Source organism: Chelonia mydas, chromosome 6, assembly GCF_015237465.2.
Source record: "Chelonia mydas isolate rCheMyd1 chromosome 6, rCheMyd1.pri.v2, whole genome shotgun sequence".
NCBI lineage: Eukaryota > Metazoa > Chordata > Testudines > Cheloniidae > Chelonia > Chelonia mydas.
This window is the reverse complement of record NC_051246.2, coordinates 4,500,040-4,517,300: the sequence shown is the minus strand read 5'-3', so window position 1 is coordinate 4,517,300 and position 17,261 is coordinate 4,500,040. Positions and strand designations below refer to the sequence as shown.

Genomic DNA, 17,261 nt, shown 5'->3' with positions numbered 1-17,261 from the left:
TGCCATGCCCTATGTTAGATGTCCAATTGCTGCTAAATGTTTTGGTGAAAACTGAAACAAAAAGTCATTTAGCACTTCTGCCATTTCCACATTTTCTGTTATTGCCCCCTGTCATAAATATAAAGGGAAGGGTAAACACCTTTAAAATCCCTCCTGGCCAGAGGAAAAACCCTTTCACCTGTAAAGGGTTAAGAAGCTAGGATAACCTCACTGGCACCTGATCAAAATGACCAATGAGGAGACAAGATACTTTCAAAGCTGGAGGGGACGAGAAACAAAGGTTCTCTCTGTCTGTGTGATGCTTTTTCCAGGAACAGAAAAGGAATGGACTCATAGAACTTAGTAAGTAATCTAGCTAGATATGCATTAGATTCTGATTCCTTTAAATGGCTGAGAAAATAAGCTGTGCTGAATGGAATGGATATTCCTGTTTCCATGTCTTTTTGTAACTTAAGGTTTTGCCAAGAGGGATTCTCTATGTTTTGAATCTGATTACCCTGTAAGGTATTTACCATCCTGGTTTTACAGAGGTGATTCTTTTACTTTTTCTTCAATTACAATTCTTCTTTTAAGAACCTGATTGCTTTTTTCATTGTTCTTAAGATCCAAGGGTTTGGGTCTGTGGTCACCTATGCAAATTGGTAAGGATTTTTATCAATCCTTCCCCAGGAAAGGGGGTATAGGGCTTGGGAGGATTTTTGGGGGGAAAGACAAGTGGGCTCTTTCCCTGTTATATATTTGTTAGACGCTTGGTGGTGGCAGCAATAAAGTCCAAGGGCAAAAGGTAAAATAGTTTGTACCTTGGGGAAGTTTTAACCTAAGCTGGTAAAAATAAGTTTAGGGGGTTTTTCATGCAGGTCCCCACATCTGTACCCTAGAGTTCAGAGTGTGGAAGGAACCTTGACACCCCCCCTCCCCTATTGTGTAACAGGCGTACCCTATCTTTGGTCTTCCTCTTGCTTCTAATGTATTTGTAGAATGTTTTCTTCTTGCCTTTTATATCTCTTTTGTTCCTTGGTCTTTCTAATATTATCACCACCTGCATGTGTTGTTTGTTTATATTCATCCTGTGTAAATTTCTACTTTTTTTAGGCATCTTTTTTGAGTTTCAGACCATTGAAGATCTTCTGGTTAAGCCAAGGTGGTCTCTTGTCACACTTCCTATCTTTCCTACAGCTGATCACTGAACTCCTTGAAGACAAATTTCCAGTAATCAGAAGCATTGGTGCTGGGGTAGGGCTGAATGCACCTGTCTGGGTTGTAATGGTGGTAATCTTTGAATGGATGAAATTTCCCTGCCATGTTTACAGTTTGGAAACTATGATTGGAAACCACATCAGAGGAGCATATGGAATGCTCAGTTTTTTGTGAATCATCATCTCTGAAGTTCCCTAAGTCTTTTGGTGACTTTGGTCAGTGGATGGGCACTGCTTCCCACAGCCAAACACTCGCTTGAAGATTTCACTCTGGGGCTTCACTGACAGATTAAAGAGTTTGGCTTCGATTTCCAGTCTGCCAAATTGGGATAAGTTTTGTTGTTCCAGCTCCAGAAGGAAGATTCAAATATTAGCAGAAAGCTGCTCAATTTTTGCTGCGCTTATAAACTGAACTCCAACTTACCTAACACTGGAAATGTCCAGGCCCTGTTGCAGCTCTTTGCAGAAGTTTCTCCAAAAAGGCAGACAGCATTTTGTTTTCATTTATAGTTGGTGCCTATGCCTGGAGTAGTGGGTGGGCCTGGGTCCCCTCCCAAAGGCCACTGGGGAAGTGGCCTATAACTGGACAGTGATAAACCCCCAGAAGGTGATCTGACCTGTTAAGAAGCCCAGCTGGAGAGCTGGGGCCACAACAGACCAGAATAGGTGAAGAATCTCCAGGGAGCAAGCTCTGGGGGCATGGTACCCTACCAGCGCCAGGAGCTCATAAAGACTTTGTTGGACTAATACCCCTGAAGATGTCTGAGTTGTGTTCCATACAGACTGTGACTTGGCCAGAGGGCTGAGTCACTAGAAACTGCCAGAGAGGGTCACCATAAACTGAGAGAAGTGCAGACACACCAGACCAGAAAGGGGTGCTCATGAGAGGTGGGTTCCATGTTGTTACAGTGAAAGAGACAAGATTTTGAGCCACACAGAGTTCTTCTTCAGGCTCAAAAGCTTGTCTATCAACAGAAGTTGGTTCAATGAAAGATATCACCTCATCCACCTTCTCTCTCTAATATCCTGGGACTGACATGGCTACACTGCATGCACCACTGATTCTCTGACGGTCTTCCCAATAGCATGAAAGAATATACTGTTGGTTGTTTTTAGGTCCTTGACTACTTTCTTTTCCAATTCCCTCTTAGCCCTGCTGATGTCTGTCTTACACTTTATGTGCTGTTGAGAATGTGCTGTTGGCTTCCTGGGGAGTAGGATGGAAGTTTGCTGAAGGATTCCTGTTTGGCCCAGTTAATTTTCTTGAGTTTTGCCATTCGGCCGCACTCAGGTGTGTGGTTTCTTTTTTTTTTTCTTCCTTCCCACTTCTTGTTTTGTGGTTTGGGGGACAAGTACCATCTAGGAATCAATGCTTGAGTCATTGCCATGGTTAGTCTAAGTCTTTTAATTTCCTCACTTTTGTCACTTTAGGCCGTTTTTGACTAGTTGCTTCCTTCTTAAAATAAACCTCCATAGAGTTGCTCTCACAGTGGTAGGATGCTGATCTTAGCTTTATTGAAGTTACTGTACTTTGTCATTTGCAAACTATCAGTGATGTTTTTATGATTTCTTCCACATCATTGCCCAGTGGGTGGCAAGAGGCCTAGCTGGAGGGAGACTGGCAGGAACAAGGGTGAGGGGCCCAGCTAAAGGGGTGCAGGCTGGATGGGGAAGGGGAGAAGAAGCTTCAGCAGCCTGATTCAACAACCTAGTGTGGAGGGCTTTAAACTAGGTTGAAGGGGGCAGGAGACCAAAGCACACAGATAAGTCAAACACATGGCGACCTGGGAGAAGGGTCAGAAATTGGGGGGAGCATGGGCTGTAATAGAAAGGATCAGCAAGAGACAAGACAGAACTGGGTGGGAGGAATCAAATCAGTATCTTAAATGTCTGTATACTAAGGCAAGAAGTATGGGGAATAAGCAGGAAGAACTCATAATGCTGGTCAATGGACACAACGATGACACAGTTGGCATCACAGAGACCTGGTGGGACAATACGCACAACTGGAATATTGGTATAGAAGGGTACAGCTTGCTGAGGAAGGATAGGCGGGGAAAAAGGGAGGAGGTGTTGCCTCGTATATTAAGAATGTGAACATTTGCTCTGAGGTTGAGATGGAATAGGAGACAGACTTGTTGAAAGTCTCTGGGTAAGGATAAAAGGGGTACAAAATAAAGGTGATGTCATAGTAAGGGTCTACTACAGACCACCTAAGCATGAAGAAGAGGTGGATGAGGAGTTTTTCAAACAACTAACAAAAACATCCAAAACCCAGGACTTGGTGGTAATGGGGGATTTCAACTACCCAGACATCTGTTGGGAAAATAACACCGCAGGGCACAAATTATCCAACAAGTTCTTGGACTGAATTGGAGACAAATTTTTGTTCCAGAAGGTGGAGAAAGCTACTAGGGGAGAGGCCATTCTAGACTTGATTTTGACAAACAAGGAGGAAGTGGTTGAGAATTTGAAAGTGGAAGGCAGCTTGGGGGAAACTGATCATGAAGTGGAAGTGGAAGGCAGCTTTGGGGGGAGGGATAGCTCAGTGGTTTGAGCACTGGCCTGCTAAACCCAGGATTGTGAGTTCAATCCTTGAGGGGGCCATTTTGGGATCTGGAGCAAAAATTGGGGCTTGGTCCTGCTTTGAGCAGGGGGTTGGACTAGATGACCTCCTGTGGTCCCTTCCAACCCTGATATTCGATGATTCTATGAAATGATAGAGTTCATGATTCTAAGGAATGGTAGGAGGGAAAACAGCAAAATAAAGACAATGGATTTCAAGAAGGCAGACTTGAGCAAACTCAGGGAGTTGGAAGGTAAGATCTCATGGGAAGCAAGTCTAAGGGGAAAAACAATAGAAGACAGTTGACAGTTTTTCAGAGAGACATTATTAAGGGCACAAGAGCAAATTATCCACTGCATAGGAAAGACAGGAAGTATGGCAAGAAACCACCCTGGCTTAACCAGGAGATCTCAAATGATCTAAAAATCAAAAAAGAGTCCTACAAAAAAATGGAAACAAGGTCAAATTAGAAAGGATGAATATAAACAAATAAAACATGTATGTAGGAGCAAAATTAGAAAGGCTAAGGCACAACATGAGATCAAATGAGCTAGAGACGTAAAGGGTAACAAGAAAACATTCTACAAATACATTAGAAGCAAGAGGAAGACCAAGGACAGGGTAGGTCCATTACTAAATGAAGAGGGGAACACAATAACAGAAAATGTGGAAATGGCAGAGGTGCTAAATGACTTTTTTGTTTCAATTTTCAGCAAGAAGGTTGCTGTTAGGGGGCTTATTCCTTCACCCACTCACTTCCCTGGTCCTTCTCGCATGAACAGAGAGCAACAATACCCGAAGTCCAAAGGTGCAAACAATTCGATGTTTATTGGGGTGAACTTCCAGCAAGCATGATTCCAGTTTCCTTCCTTAGTATCCTCCTTCCCAGCTCTGACACCACAGAGCCTTACACCTGTGTCCTTGTTCCCATTCCTGCCCTTAGCCAAACATTATTCCAATTTCCTTACTCCCATTCCCTGTTCCCATTTCCCCCTTTAGCAAAACATGGTTCCAATTTCCGCACCCCCATTCCCTGTTCCCATTTCCCCCACCCGCATGCCCACCCCCACCCCCCTACTCCCCTACTTCCTGATTGACTGCAGACTATATAATAAAACTTGACTTCTGCTTTGCTATACCTTAACCAATCATGTTCCTGAAATTTAACTAACCAATCCTAACATATTGTAACATGATTATGTACCCAATTATATCCCACCACCTTCATTAGTTTACACCCAGCAAAATTAATTATACAGCAGACAGGAACAATCACAGAACCAGACAGAGATTATACAGACAAACAATAACAAAGTGGGAACTATAATGACAAAACAATACAGAAGTGAGGATTTCACATCCCAGTATTGACAAGTGAGTTCTTGCCAGACGGGATGCTGTTTCCTTTTACATTTTCTAGGCACTTCCCTTTCTCTGGAGGTGATAGGCATTATCAGGACAGGATTGTATTCCTAACAGCCCAATAGCACCTTCTTTCAATGTGACTAGTTTGGAATGTGAGGATGTGACCTGTCGCTTCCTAGCTTATGGCTGCCTCTGCTGCTTAGCCAAAGGCCTTAGCCTAAGCACAGGGCCTCAGACTGTCACAGTAAGAAAAGGCCCTTACACCGGCAGACAGTGATTTTGATTCTTTTTTGTACCTCTATAACTAGCCAAGTGATAAGAATACACCTAAATTCTTAGAGTATAGGTCTTTACAGACAGGCCTGAATATCTATATCCTAACAGTTGCCATAGAGAATGCCAGTGAAAATGGGGTAGGCTCAGATGCTAAAATAGGGAAAGAACAAGTTGAAAGTTACTTGAACAAGTTAGATGTCTTCAAGTCACCAGGGCCTTATGAAATGCATCCTAGAATACTCAAGGAACTGGCTGAGGAGATATCTGAGCCATTAGCTATTATCTCTGAAAAGTCATGGAAGACAGGGGAGATTCCAGGAGACTGGAAGAGAGCACATAGAGTGCCTATCTATAAAAAAGGGAAATAAAGGCAACCCAGACAATTAAAGACCAGACAGCTTAACTTCTGTACCAGGTAAGATAATGGAGCAAATAATTAAGGAATCAATTTGCAAACATCTAGAAGATAATAAGGTGATAAGTGATAGTCAGCATGGATTTGTGAAGAAAAAATCATGTCAAACCAACCTGATAGCTTTCTTTGACAGGGCAACAAGCCTTGTGGATAGGGGGAATGAGGTATATGTGGCATATCTAGACTTTAGTAAGGCTTTTGATACAATCTCACATGACCTTCTCATCAAGAAACTAGGGAAATACAACCTAGATGGAGCTACTCTAAAGTGGATGCATAACTGGTTGGGAAACCGTTCCCAGAGAGTAGTTATCAATGGTTCACAGTCATGCTGGAAGGGCATAACAAGTGAGGTTCCGCAGGGATCAGTTCTGGCACCAGTTCTTTTCAATGTCTTCATCAACGATTTAGATCATGGCATAGAGAGTACGCTTATTAAGTTTGCGGATGATACCTAACTGGGAGGGCCTGCAAGTGCTTTGGAGGATAGGATTATAATTCAAAATGATCTGGACAAATTGGAGAAATGGTCTGAAGTCAATAGGATGAAATTCAATAAGAACAAATGCAAAGTACTCCACTGAGGAAGGAACAATCAGATGCACACAAACAGAATGGGAAATGATGGCCTAGGAAGAAGTACTGCAGAAAGGGATCTAAGAGTCATAGTGGACCACAAGCTAAATATGAGTTAACAGTATAACGCTGTTGCAAAAAAGCAGGCATCCTCTTGGATGCATTAGTAGGAGTGTGGTCAGCAAGAAACAAGAAATAATTCTTCCACTCTACTCCTCGCTGATTAGGCCTGAACTGGAGTATTGTGTCCAGTTCTGTGTGCCACATTTCAGGAAAGATATGGACAAATTGGAGAGAGTCCAGAGAAGAGCAACAAGGATGATTACGGGGTCTGGAAAACTTGACCTGTGAGGGAAGATTGAAAGAACTGGGTTTGTCTAGTGTGGAAAAGAGAAGACAGAGAGGGAACATGATAACCGTTTTGAAGTACCTAAAAAGTTATTAAAAGGAGGAGGGAGAAAAATTGTTCTCCTTTCCCTCTGATCATAGGACAAGAAGGAATGGGCTTAAATTGCAGCAAGTGAGGTTTAGGTTGGACATTAGAAAAAACTTCCCAACCGTCAAGGTGGTTAAGTACTGGAATCAATTGCCTAGGGAGATTGTGGAATCTCCATCACTGGAGATTTTTAAGGTTAGGTTAGACAAACACCTATCAGGGATGTTCTAGGTGGTGCTGGTCCTGTCATGAGTGCAGGGGACAGGACTTGATGACTTCTTGAGGTCCCTTCCAGTTCTATGATTCTATGAAAATGTTCACTATGATATTATCATAATCTGACATGAGCTGTCCCATTATGACATACCTTGACAATTATGCACCGCTACGATGAAAATAATAAAAGTATCATAAAAATGAAAATAAAGTAGAAAACATTTCAAAACAAAAAGTTGTCATTTTTTTGCTGAAATTAAATGTTCTGATGTCTTTTCATGGGAATTTTCACTGAAAGAGATATTATTTCATGAAAAAAAAATCATTTAAATTGATATGACATTGTCGGACCGGAAACTTTTAAGAACAATTTTCCTACCAGCCCCACTGGCAACCTTTTGGATGCACATGAGCATGTTATGTACTCTGTGGCCTTGCTAAAATATACCAAAACCAGACAGAGCACTTATGGAACAATGGGCCAAATGCTTGATTCCTAGTCAAGTGCAGCTGTGTTCCAGCATTGTCAGAACAAATCATGGCAAAAGATGGAATCTCCATCTTTTATTTTTACAATCCAGCAGAGCTTTAAAATCCTGGAGGTTGCATGTTCCTTTAAGAATTTCCTTTGATTGTTGGTAACTTAGTAACTTTTGAAGTAGGACTCGGGTCTGATGATAACTTTTTTTTTTTTTTTTTTTAATAATCTTGTTCTTATCCCAGATAAACACCAACACAGGGATGCCATGGTAACATCCGGAGATACTTAGCGTAGGCCCAGTGGGCATAATTAAAACTTCTTTGGGGAAAAAAAAAAGTTCTGTAATGATGCACGTTGAAAACTAAATTTTACTGTTACACACACTTAATTACTTAGCTACAAGGTGAGAATATGCCATGCACAATAACAATTAGGGGAATCTCCAGACACTGAAGTAAACTTGGAACAAAAGAATTACAGACACTGGTTTGCTTCACTCACATTAGCCCAGCTCCCAGGCCTGGTCTAATAGTTAAAACAAAGCAAAACAAAATATGGATTGATGAATATATCTACAACCAAAGCAAGAACTTTGGGTCACTCTGATCTATTGAATTCTGTTGTTTGTTTTGTGTGGTTTCAACACTGGTGTGTTCATGAAAGTGTTTGCAAACCCCAAACTTTTCACAGATATTATTGCAAATTCTTCTGAAAATTGGTCCCAGAAAGAGTACTTTTCCACCTTTCATTATTCTCCAGGTGAAAAATGTCATCCCTTCAAGCGGGGAGTAGGAAGTATATTATATGGCTTGGGTGTCTTGTCTCACAAAAGAACAAATAGCAAAGACTAAATAGTCAAGATGAGCAGTTTGTGAACAAACCATACATTAACATCATTAGGCCCAGCTACTGTCCAAATACTTATAAATACCAAATTCATTCAAAGGAAATGAGGTTTATTTGACAAATGATTTGTTCAGCAAAAACGGAGTCTAATTCCCAGTGAATACTGTTTTAAAGGAATAGTTTGGCTTTGCCGTGTGCCGGCTCTGAGAGAGATGTCCGAGTCTTGGTTTGGTGTCATTACAGCTAGGCTAACATCACAGGTCTCTCACTATGGATCAGTGCAGGACTGGTTCCATGGGTCGGTAAGTGAGGGTGTGGGTGTTTATCCCCACTCCCAATACATATCTTGCACAGGTGAACAAAGGGCAGCCACTTCCGAAATCTGTGTGGCCTTTGATCCAGGTCCCAGTGAAATCAGTGGGAACCTTTCACTGGCTTTCACCCTAGGAACACAGCACCACTGGTAGTGCTAGACTTCCCACAGATGCTGGGTCCTCCCTTCACTCCAGCTGTAGGCCCAGAGCAGTCCTGCAGTGGCATGTCAGCAGCATCTTGTGACAAAATGTAGTAGGACCCATTTGGCCACGCACTTCCCCAGAGCCCTCACTGGTTGATTTTGCTATAATGTGTCTGCTGTAAAGCTCGCTGAATCGTTCCTTCCATTGCATTGTTATGATTGAGGCCTGTAACTTTACTGCATGAGCATGTAGAACAGAAATCGGAATATTGTTAAATCTCTTATTTCAGTGATTGTTTAGGACTAGAACAAGGTGACATTTTTCAACTGAAACTTTTTTCCCAGCAAAAAATGCAGATTCAGGTAAACTGATATACTTAGTGTTGATTTCACTGAATTCTTTTGGTCGGGGGGGAAGGAAACTTTTAAAAATTTCAGAAAAAAAAATTTGCTTTGATTTTCCTTTACGTTTATTTAAAAAAATAAAACATTAAGAATTGCTCAAAACTAAATCAACATGTTTGTTTATTGGTCGAACAAAAGGTCTCATTTGACCCAAAATGAAACTTTTTTTAAAACTTTTCAATTTACCAAAATTTTGGTTTTGGTTCAACCCCAAACAGTTCCTCTCCCCCGCCATTTATCTTTGGAATTTCCAGTGAACTGAAAAATCTACTTACACAGCTCTCGTTAGGAGTGATGGCTGTTCACACCCACCATTTCCTAGAGGGCTAACTCTCCATTGCTACACTTCTCAAGATCCCCCTTCCTGAACATTAGGAGACAACTGAAGATTTGGATACAGGAGTTCCTGCAATGTCTTGTTATGTAGGAAGGTGTCAATAGAATGAACTAGATATGAACCCCGTATGACATAGAAAGGCCTCAAACCTCCCTGACTGAACTAACTTCGTTGTCCCTAGCCTGATTCTTGCTTGCATATTTATACCTGCCTCTTGGAATTTCCACTACATGCATCCGAGAAAGTCGGTATTCACCCATGAAAGCTCATGCTCCAATATGTCCGTTAGTCTATAAGGTGCCACAGGACTCTTTGCCGCTTTTACAGAACACCTAAAGAGACTAAAGACCAGATTTTTAAAGATATTTAGGTGTTGCTCCATTCCCTATTACAAGGCGTGAGTGACTTAGGCTTCTAAGTGTCTAAATCACTTTTGAAAATGGAATTTAGCAATCTAAGTTTCAGTGTGACTCAGGCTGCTTAGTACCTGTCAATTTTGAAAAGGCAGTGTAGCTAAGTCCCTAAGCCCTTGTAACACCAAGCAGAGATATGTCTCAAAATCTGGGCTTAACTGTCAAAATGCACCAAAAGTTTGCCTGAAAGATGTGTCCAAAGCAATATGGCTTAGCTGCCTCTTCACTGATTGCTTGCAATGGAGACACCCTGAAATGCCTCAGGAAACTCATTATCCCCAGCAATGAGACGCTCCCACTACATGAAGAAAATGAATTCTTGTGGCACCTTAGAGACTAACAAATGTATTGGAGCATAAGCTTTCATTCACTCTCAATATTTCTGCTGTAACTTTACAGCTTGTTGGCTTTTAGCTCATGTTAAGTTGGCAGAAATAAGGGTTTGGATGGGTTATTCGCTTCAGGGTGCCAGAAAGGGACACTCTGGGCCTTGTGTCTATTCAGCGGGAGGGGCAGGAGATTCCTTCACCCTCTCCACCATCTTGGACATATGGATTCTGTGCTCGTCTTTTCCATTTGGTGCGGCCACTCTCTGGTTGCACAATGCTGGCACACACAGACCCCCACCAAGGCATGGGTCATCGGGCCTAGGAGCAGTATGGGGTATCGTACCTCAGGCCCCTTCACCAGCTTCATCCCTGACAGTACTGGGCAACTCCTGTGGGGATATAGCATAGGAGCTAATGGAGGGCTGCCCAAAGGAAGTTTTGAAGCTAGGCATGCTCCTGCCATAACGATGCCTCAGTCCCCAGTGTTTCTTCAGCCTCTGCAGCTGCCCTAAGACCAGGCTGGGAGCAGGCAGCACCCCTGCACCCTGGGGATACAGTGCCAGGAGGTAGGGCTACCTAGAGGGCAGGAGCAGGGACAGCAAGGGGGAAAACTGAGTCAGCAATGGGTGAGTTGGAGAGTGAAAGTGATTCACAACTGCTTTTCAGAGGGGGGAAAACCAAGGCACAGGTTTTCTGGATGGTCAGCAAGAGAAGGAGGGCCAGCAGAACCACCAGGCAAGGATAACTGAGGGCTCTGTGCTGTGCTTTGCTCTGCTGAGGCAGGTCATTTAGTGGACCCATTTTGAGGAATTGGCCTCCCTGTGCTATAGGGCAGACACCTTGGAAGTCACAAACAGCAGCTCGGCAGGGTGAGTCAGTCAAGCCCCAGCTGACCTGACAAAGCACCGTGGCCGACGGCCAGTTCTCCAGACAAGTACATGGATAATTTCCTTGCTTAGCTCCTCTAAGCTGACCTAAAAGGAGCTTCAAGAGGCTTCTGCAGCCCCTCCATTGTTTCCATTCATGACTGGGACAGCGGGAGTTTACTGAAGCCAGCTGGGATCCCCACTTAGAGTTAGGAAGGGATTGGCAGGCCACCAACCTGCCAAATTCAATACAAAGAGAGAAGAGTCCAAGCCAACAGTTTGTGAACAACTCAGAAGTGAAATTTACCCATCTGAACATTGTCATGTACACTTAAGAGTTACAAATATGGTCACAAAAAATCAGTATTGCTTTTATGAATGATTCGCTCAGCAATAAAGGGGACAAATTCCCAATGAATACTATGTCAATGGCATAGTTTGTTTGTCTCAAATGGCTGCTCTATCTTCTCAATCTGGCCATATCATTGCAATTGTGGTTTCATGACACAATGTCTTGTTGCCACAGGGAATAATGAACTCTTCTCTTCTGATGGGCCAGTTTGTCTATGGCTGCATAAGTAGAAGAGAGGGCATCAAGCCATGTTCTCTCCTCTCCCCATCCCCATGTCCAGATTTTGCAAAGGCATATGAAGTACAAACATATTTGATATCCTTGACTACATGGTCCCACTACTGTTTTTTGTAGCAGCCTCCATCTGTGACAGCCAGCACACCATGGATATAACTGGGGATCTCCAGAAGTAAAGACAGGAGTTGGTATAGCTTGAATTAGAGAGCAACAGCTTCAGCACTTTGGCACTGTCATAAATATAAAGGGAAGGGTAACCACCTTTCTGTATACAGCGCTATAAAATCCCTCCTGGCCAGAGGCAAAACCCTTTCACCTGTAAAGGGTTAAGAAGCTAAGGTAACCTCGCTGGTCCCTGACCCAAAATGACCAATGGGGGATAAGATACTTTCAAATCTGGAGTGGGGGGGAACAAAGGGTTCTGGCTGTCTGTGTGTTGCTTTTGCCAGGAACAGTTCAGGAATGCAGCCTTCCAATTCCTGTTAAGTTAGTAAGTAATCGAGCTAGAAAATGGAATAGATTTCCTTTTGTTTAATGGCTGGTAAAATAAGCTGTGCTGGAGGGAATGTATAGTCCTGTTTTTGTGTCATTTTGTAACTTAAGATTTTGCCTAGAGGGATTCTCTATGTTTTGAATTTGATTACCCTGTAAGGTATTTACCATCCTGATTTTACAGAGCTGATTCTTTTAACTTTTCTTTAATTAAAATTCTTCTTTTAAGAATCTGATTGATTTTTCATTGTTCTTAAGATCCAAGGGTTTGTGTCTGTGTTCACCTGTACAAATTGGTGAGGATTATTATCAAGCCTTCCCCAGAAGAGGGGGTATAGGGCTTGGGGGGGATATTTTGGGGGGAAGATGTCTCCAAGTGGTCTCTTTCACTGTTCTTTGTTTAAAACGCTTGGTGGTGGCAGCATAGGGTTCAAGGACAAGGCAAAGTTTATACCCTGAGGAAGTTTTTAACCTAAGCTGGCAGGAATAAACGTAGGAGGTCTTTCATGCATGTCCCCACAACTGCACCCTAGAGCTCAGAGTGGGGAAGGAACCTTGACAGGCATGTAGGAAGGTCGGATACGCACATTCACGAGTGGGTTACACTTTCACTGTGAGTGGTATCAAGTGCCTATATGAGGTGGGAGGTCCCAGCACTAGTGATGCTGCTAGACTTCCCAAACTTTCCACAGCGGTGGCATCCCAGACTAAGCATAGGGTGGAATACACGATACCATCCTGGAATGTTAGCAGCAGTGGCCTTGTCACCAAGCATTTCCTCAGAACTCCCATCATCCTGTGCAGCCAGGGTGTCTCTGAGAACTGACACCACAAGCCCTGGTCCTGTCACAGTTGAGTCACATTATCATGTAGAAGAGAAATCCAAATGTTGTTCGATCCCGTAGATCAGTGATTAAGGGGTGATGCAAATGCCACTGAAGTCAACCCGGTGATTTTCCATTGATTATGCTGGGCATGAGCTCTCTTCGGTTAAGGCCTGATCCAATGGCTGTTCACACACAGCAGGTCCACAGAGCTTGTGGCCTTTTGCCCAAGTTCTCAGGGTCCCCTTTCTAAGCATAGGAGTGAAATGAGGAACTTGACACAGGATTTCCTGTGCCCTCTTGTTATGCAGGGGGCGCGAGTAGAAGGAACCGGACAATAGCAAGATCTCTAAGCCCATCACTTGGTGAAAGTATGAGGAGGCGGGTTGGGGGAGGAGGTCATATTGAAAGATGGAGTTTGAAGACAATGAAAGGGACTAACTCTCAGCAGAACTTTGAAAGTTTGCTTCAAATACATGTTTAAAGCTATATAGGGGAGTGCTTCTTCAACAACTATTTCCAGTGGAGAAGCCTTGAAATGCCTCTGGGAGCTCATTAACCAGGCAATGACGCACTGCCACTGCATATTGATTTTAAATATTTCTGCTGTGACTTCACAGCAGAGAGGGAGACAATTATTCCCAAAGATCTTGTTGGGTCTTAGATTTTGCGGAGTGAGGGATGGAGACGCTCTTAGATCTTAGGCTTTGCGAGTTGGGGAAGTGGTTGATGTGAAAAGATTCCTGAGGGCTGCCTTGACCAAACCACTTCTCTAGTTCACTAATTTGGTTTTCGCAGAATTGACAGACAGCAAAGGACATCCTAAGACAGGGCTTGTAAAGACGGGTGTGAGGATGAAATGTACAAAGCAGAAAATTTATATAGCAGGGAGTATGTGATCACCCTCATCAACTGCTTACTGTTGTTCAGACCCGAACACCTTTGCTACAGCAGCAGGTTAGAAGCAGGGGAAATAAAACCTATCACCATCCAGGTACGTTTTAAGATCTGCAAATACAACCCATGTGAGTTTTCCAGCAAGGTTGAGTATTTTATGCTGTTCTTTCCCTGCTTAGCTCTACCAATGTAAAAGAAAAAGAAAACTACTTTATTAGGATTCATTCCAATCTAATTCCCCGCTCCATCAATCAGTCTCCAACTAATTCACCTAAAGTACGATGAATGTGTCTAAAATCTTCATTACAAGCTTCTCTCTTGAAAAATCTTCATATTATTTTTATTTGTCATTTTAATTTTTGTTTTGAAATGTATAAAATAGGTTTATTAGATGCTAGTCTGTAAGCAATGACCACCCCCAAACGATATTTAATCCATTCCTGCTTATGACCACTCATAAATACTTTCTTTTGAACACAGAAAATTTAATGCAGTCACCTCAAATCAAATGATAACACACAAAGGGTCAAGTTCGCTCATCGGCTTCAGCTACTTTCCACCCCTCTGGCGACAGAGTTAACTGGTCAATCGAACAGTGTTTGTGGCTGCTTTGCATTTTTGGAACAGCATAAATAATCTAAAGTGTATCCGTGAGTCCTGCTGATAAATTACTGTTTCAATCCTTCTTTCAATTGGGGTTTTGTGTAAAGCTGGTCAAAATTCTCCACTGAAATCATTTTTTTTTCAATGAAAATGCCTTTTCAACTAAATGTAAATTTTGTGAAATAATTTTGTGATGAAAATAATCAGAGACCAGTTTTCAATCCTTGGTTACTTAACAAGGTAACTCAGTTTTATGTTTGCATGTAGAAATCAATACTTTTGTGAGCATTTATGTGCTCACATGCAAAGGTAAGAGATGTCCTTGGTTGAAAAATGGGACTTCTGAAGGTGTTTAACAATGCAATAAGAATAAAATAGAATTTGTATCATGGAAGAGTTTCAGAGTAACAGCCGTGTTAGTCTGTATTCGCAAAAAGAAAAGGAGGACTTGTGGCACCTTAGAGACTAACCAATTTATTTGAGCATGAGCTTTCGTGAGCTACAGCTCACTTCATCGGATGCATACTGTGGAAATCGCAGAAGACATTATATACACAGACACCATGAAACAATACCTCCTCCCACCCCACTCTCCTGCTGGTAATAGCTTATCTAAAGTTGTGTGAGTATGGGGGTGGGGGAGTGAGAAAACCTGGATTTGTGCTGGAAATGGCCCACTTTGATTTTCATGCAGGTTGTAAGGAGAGTGGTCACTTTGGATAGGCTATTACCAGCAGGAGAGTGAGTTTGTGTGTGTGGTTTTTGGAGGGGGGTGAGAGAACCTGGATTTCTGCAGGAAATGGCCCACCTTGATTATCATACGCATTGTGAAGACAGTGGTCACTTTGGATGGGCTATTACCAGCAAGAGAGTGAGTTTGTTTGTGGGAGGGCGGAGGGTGAGAAAACCTGGATTTGTGCTAGAAATGGCCCAACTTGATGATCACTTTAGATAAGCTATTACCAGCAGGAGAGTGGGGTGGGAGGAGGTATTGTTTCATGGTGTCTGTGTATATAATGTCTTCTGCGATTTCCACAGTATGCATCCGATGAAGTGAGCTGTAGCTCACGAAAGCTCATGCTCAAATAAATTGGTTAGTCTCTAAGGTGCCACAAGTCCTCCTTTTCTTCTTATCATGGAAGAGCTGATTGCAAAGCATAGTTAAGGTTAAGTTTTTCACTTACAATTAAAGCCTTTGATGATTCATCGTGGGGGAAGACTAGAATGAATCATCTTCAGATTTTCCACTCTAATTATTTTGAGTATATACTGTTCATGGCAATATGTAACTCAAGCCAATTTCCTCTAGTTCCTTGAGTTACATATTGCTCATTTTTATTTTTGGACAAAGTCTACCACTTCAGTCAATGCATCTTGATATTCACCTCATCACCGGTCAATATGTGTTGATTCTTCCTATCCTTGTCTTGTGTCCTGGCAGGTGGATTAGCGGTATTCCATATACCCATCATTTAAACTGAGTACATGGAGCCCACACAGAATGTGACTGAATTCATCCTTTTGGGACTTTGCCATAATGAGAAGTTATGGCCAGTGTGTTTTGTCTTCTTTTTACTCCTCTATATCGCTACTGTGCTGGGAAATCTTCTCATCATTGTCACTGTAAAGAGCAGCCAGTGTCTGAAGTCTCCCATGTATTTCTTCCTCAGCTATCTGTCCTTTGTAGACATGTGCCTTTCCTCTGTCACAGCCCCAAAACTGATTGCAGACTTCTTTGTGGAGAGGAAAACCATCTCCTTTGATGGCTGCATAGCCCAGATGTCTGTGGCCCATTTCTTTGGGTGCACTGAAATCTTCCTCCTCACAGTGATGGCGTATGATCGTTACATTGCAATCTGCAAACCCCTCCATTACACAACCATCATGACTGGATGTGTTTGTGGCTCCCTTGTGGTGGCTTCATGGGTGGGCGGCTTTGTGCATTCCATGGTTCAGACTGTCCTGATCATCCAGTTACCCTTCTGTGGGCCCAATGAGATTGACCACTATTTCTGTGACGTGCACCCTTTGCTGAAACTGGCCTGCACTGACATTTATCTTGTTGGCATCATGATCCTTGCCAATACTGGGTTGATTTCCCTGACCTCTTTTGTTGTGCTGGTTGTGTCCTATGTCATCATCTTAGTCTCCTTGAGAACTCGCTCCTCCGAAGGTCGTCGCAAAGCTCTTTCCACTTGTGCCTCCCATATTGCTGTAGTGAGTATATTTTTCGGGCCATGTATCTTCATGTATTTAAGACCTTCCACCACCTTCTCGGCGGATAAGATGTTCGCGGTGTTCTACACCATTGTCACCCCCTTTCTGAATCCCTTGATCTACACCCTACGCAATAAGGAGGTGAAAAACGCCATGAGAAAATTAGGGAGCAGAAAAGTGACATTAGGGGTAAAAGGAAAAATGCAATGTGTAAAATGATGGGAGTTCTGCATAGTAATGCTGTTGAGTAGGAATTTTAGAGAAAAGAGAGTTTAATATCAGGGGTGTTCGGTTTTTCTGTGAAAATTCCCAGTGATTTTCTCTGAATCCTCCTATTGCTATTCTAGTTCAATGTGAACGCTTGTAACATTTAAGGCTCAGTGAAAAGTGGAAGCTTTTCCAGTTCTTTGTTCAATTTTATACCTCATGTCAATTAGATTATTGATTATCATTATCGTA

The 17,261-nt window shown here is 42.5% G+C and overlaps 1 protein-coding gene across 1 annotated transcript; it reads left to right on the top strand.

The window, feature by feature from the left end:
• Window positions 1-8,643: 8,643 nt before the first annotated feature.
• Window positions 8,644-17,021, top strand: LOC119566321 (olfactory receptor 4S2-like). Its single transcript, XM_037898937.2, has 2 exons — window positions 8,644-8,675; window positions 16,256-17,021. Exons 1-2 carry the CDS (start codon window positions 8,644-8,646, stop codon window positions 17,019-17,021), a joined length of 798 nt encoding a protein of 265 aa, XP_037754865.2.
• The last annotated feature ends 240 nt before the right edge of the window (window positions 17,022-17,261 follow it).

Excerpts from the sequence above, each read along its gene's own strand:
- LOC119566321 (XM_037898937.2), top strand. The coding sequence starts at position 8,644 with ATGGATCAGTGCAGGACTGGTTCCATGGGTCG. Across the intron at positions 8,676-16,255 it reads AGGACTGGTTCCATGGGTCG|CTATCTGTCCTTTGTAGACA; the intron begins GTAAGTGAGGGT and ends TTTCTTCCTCAG.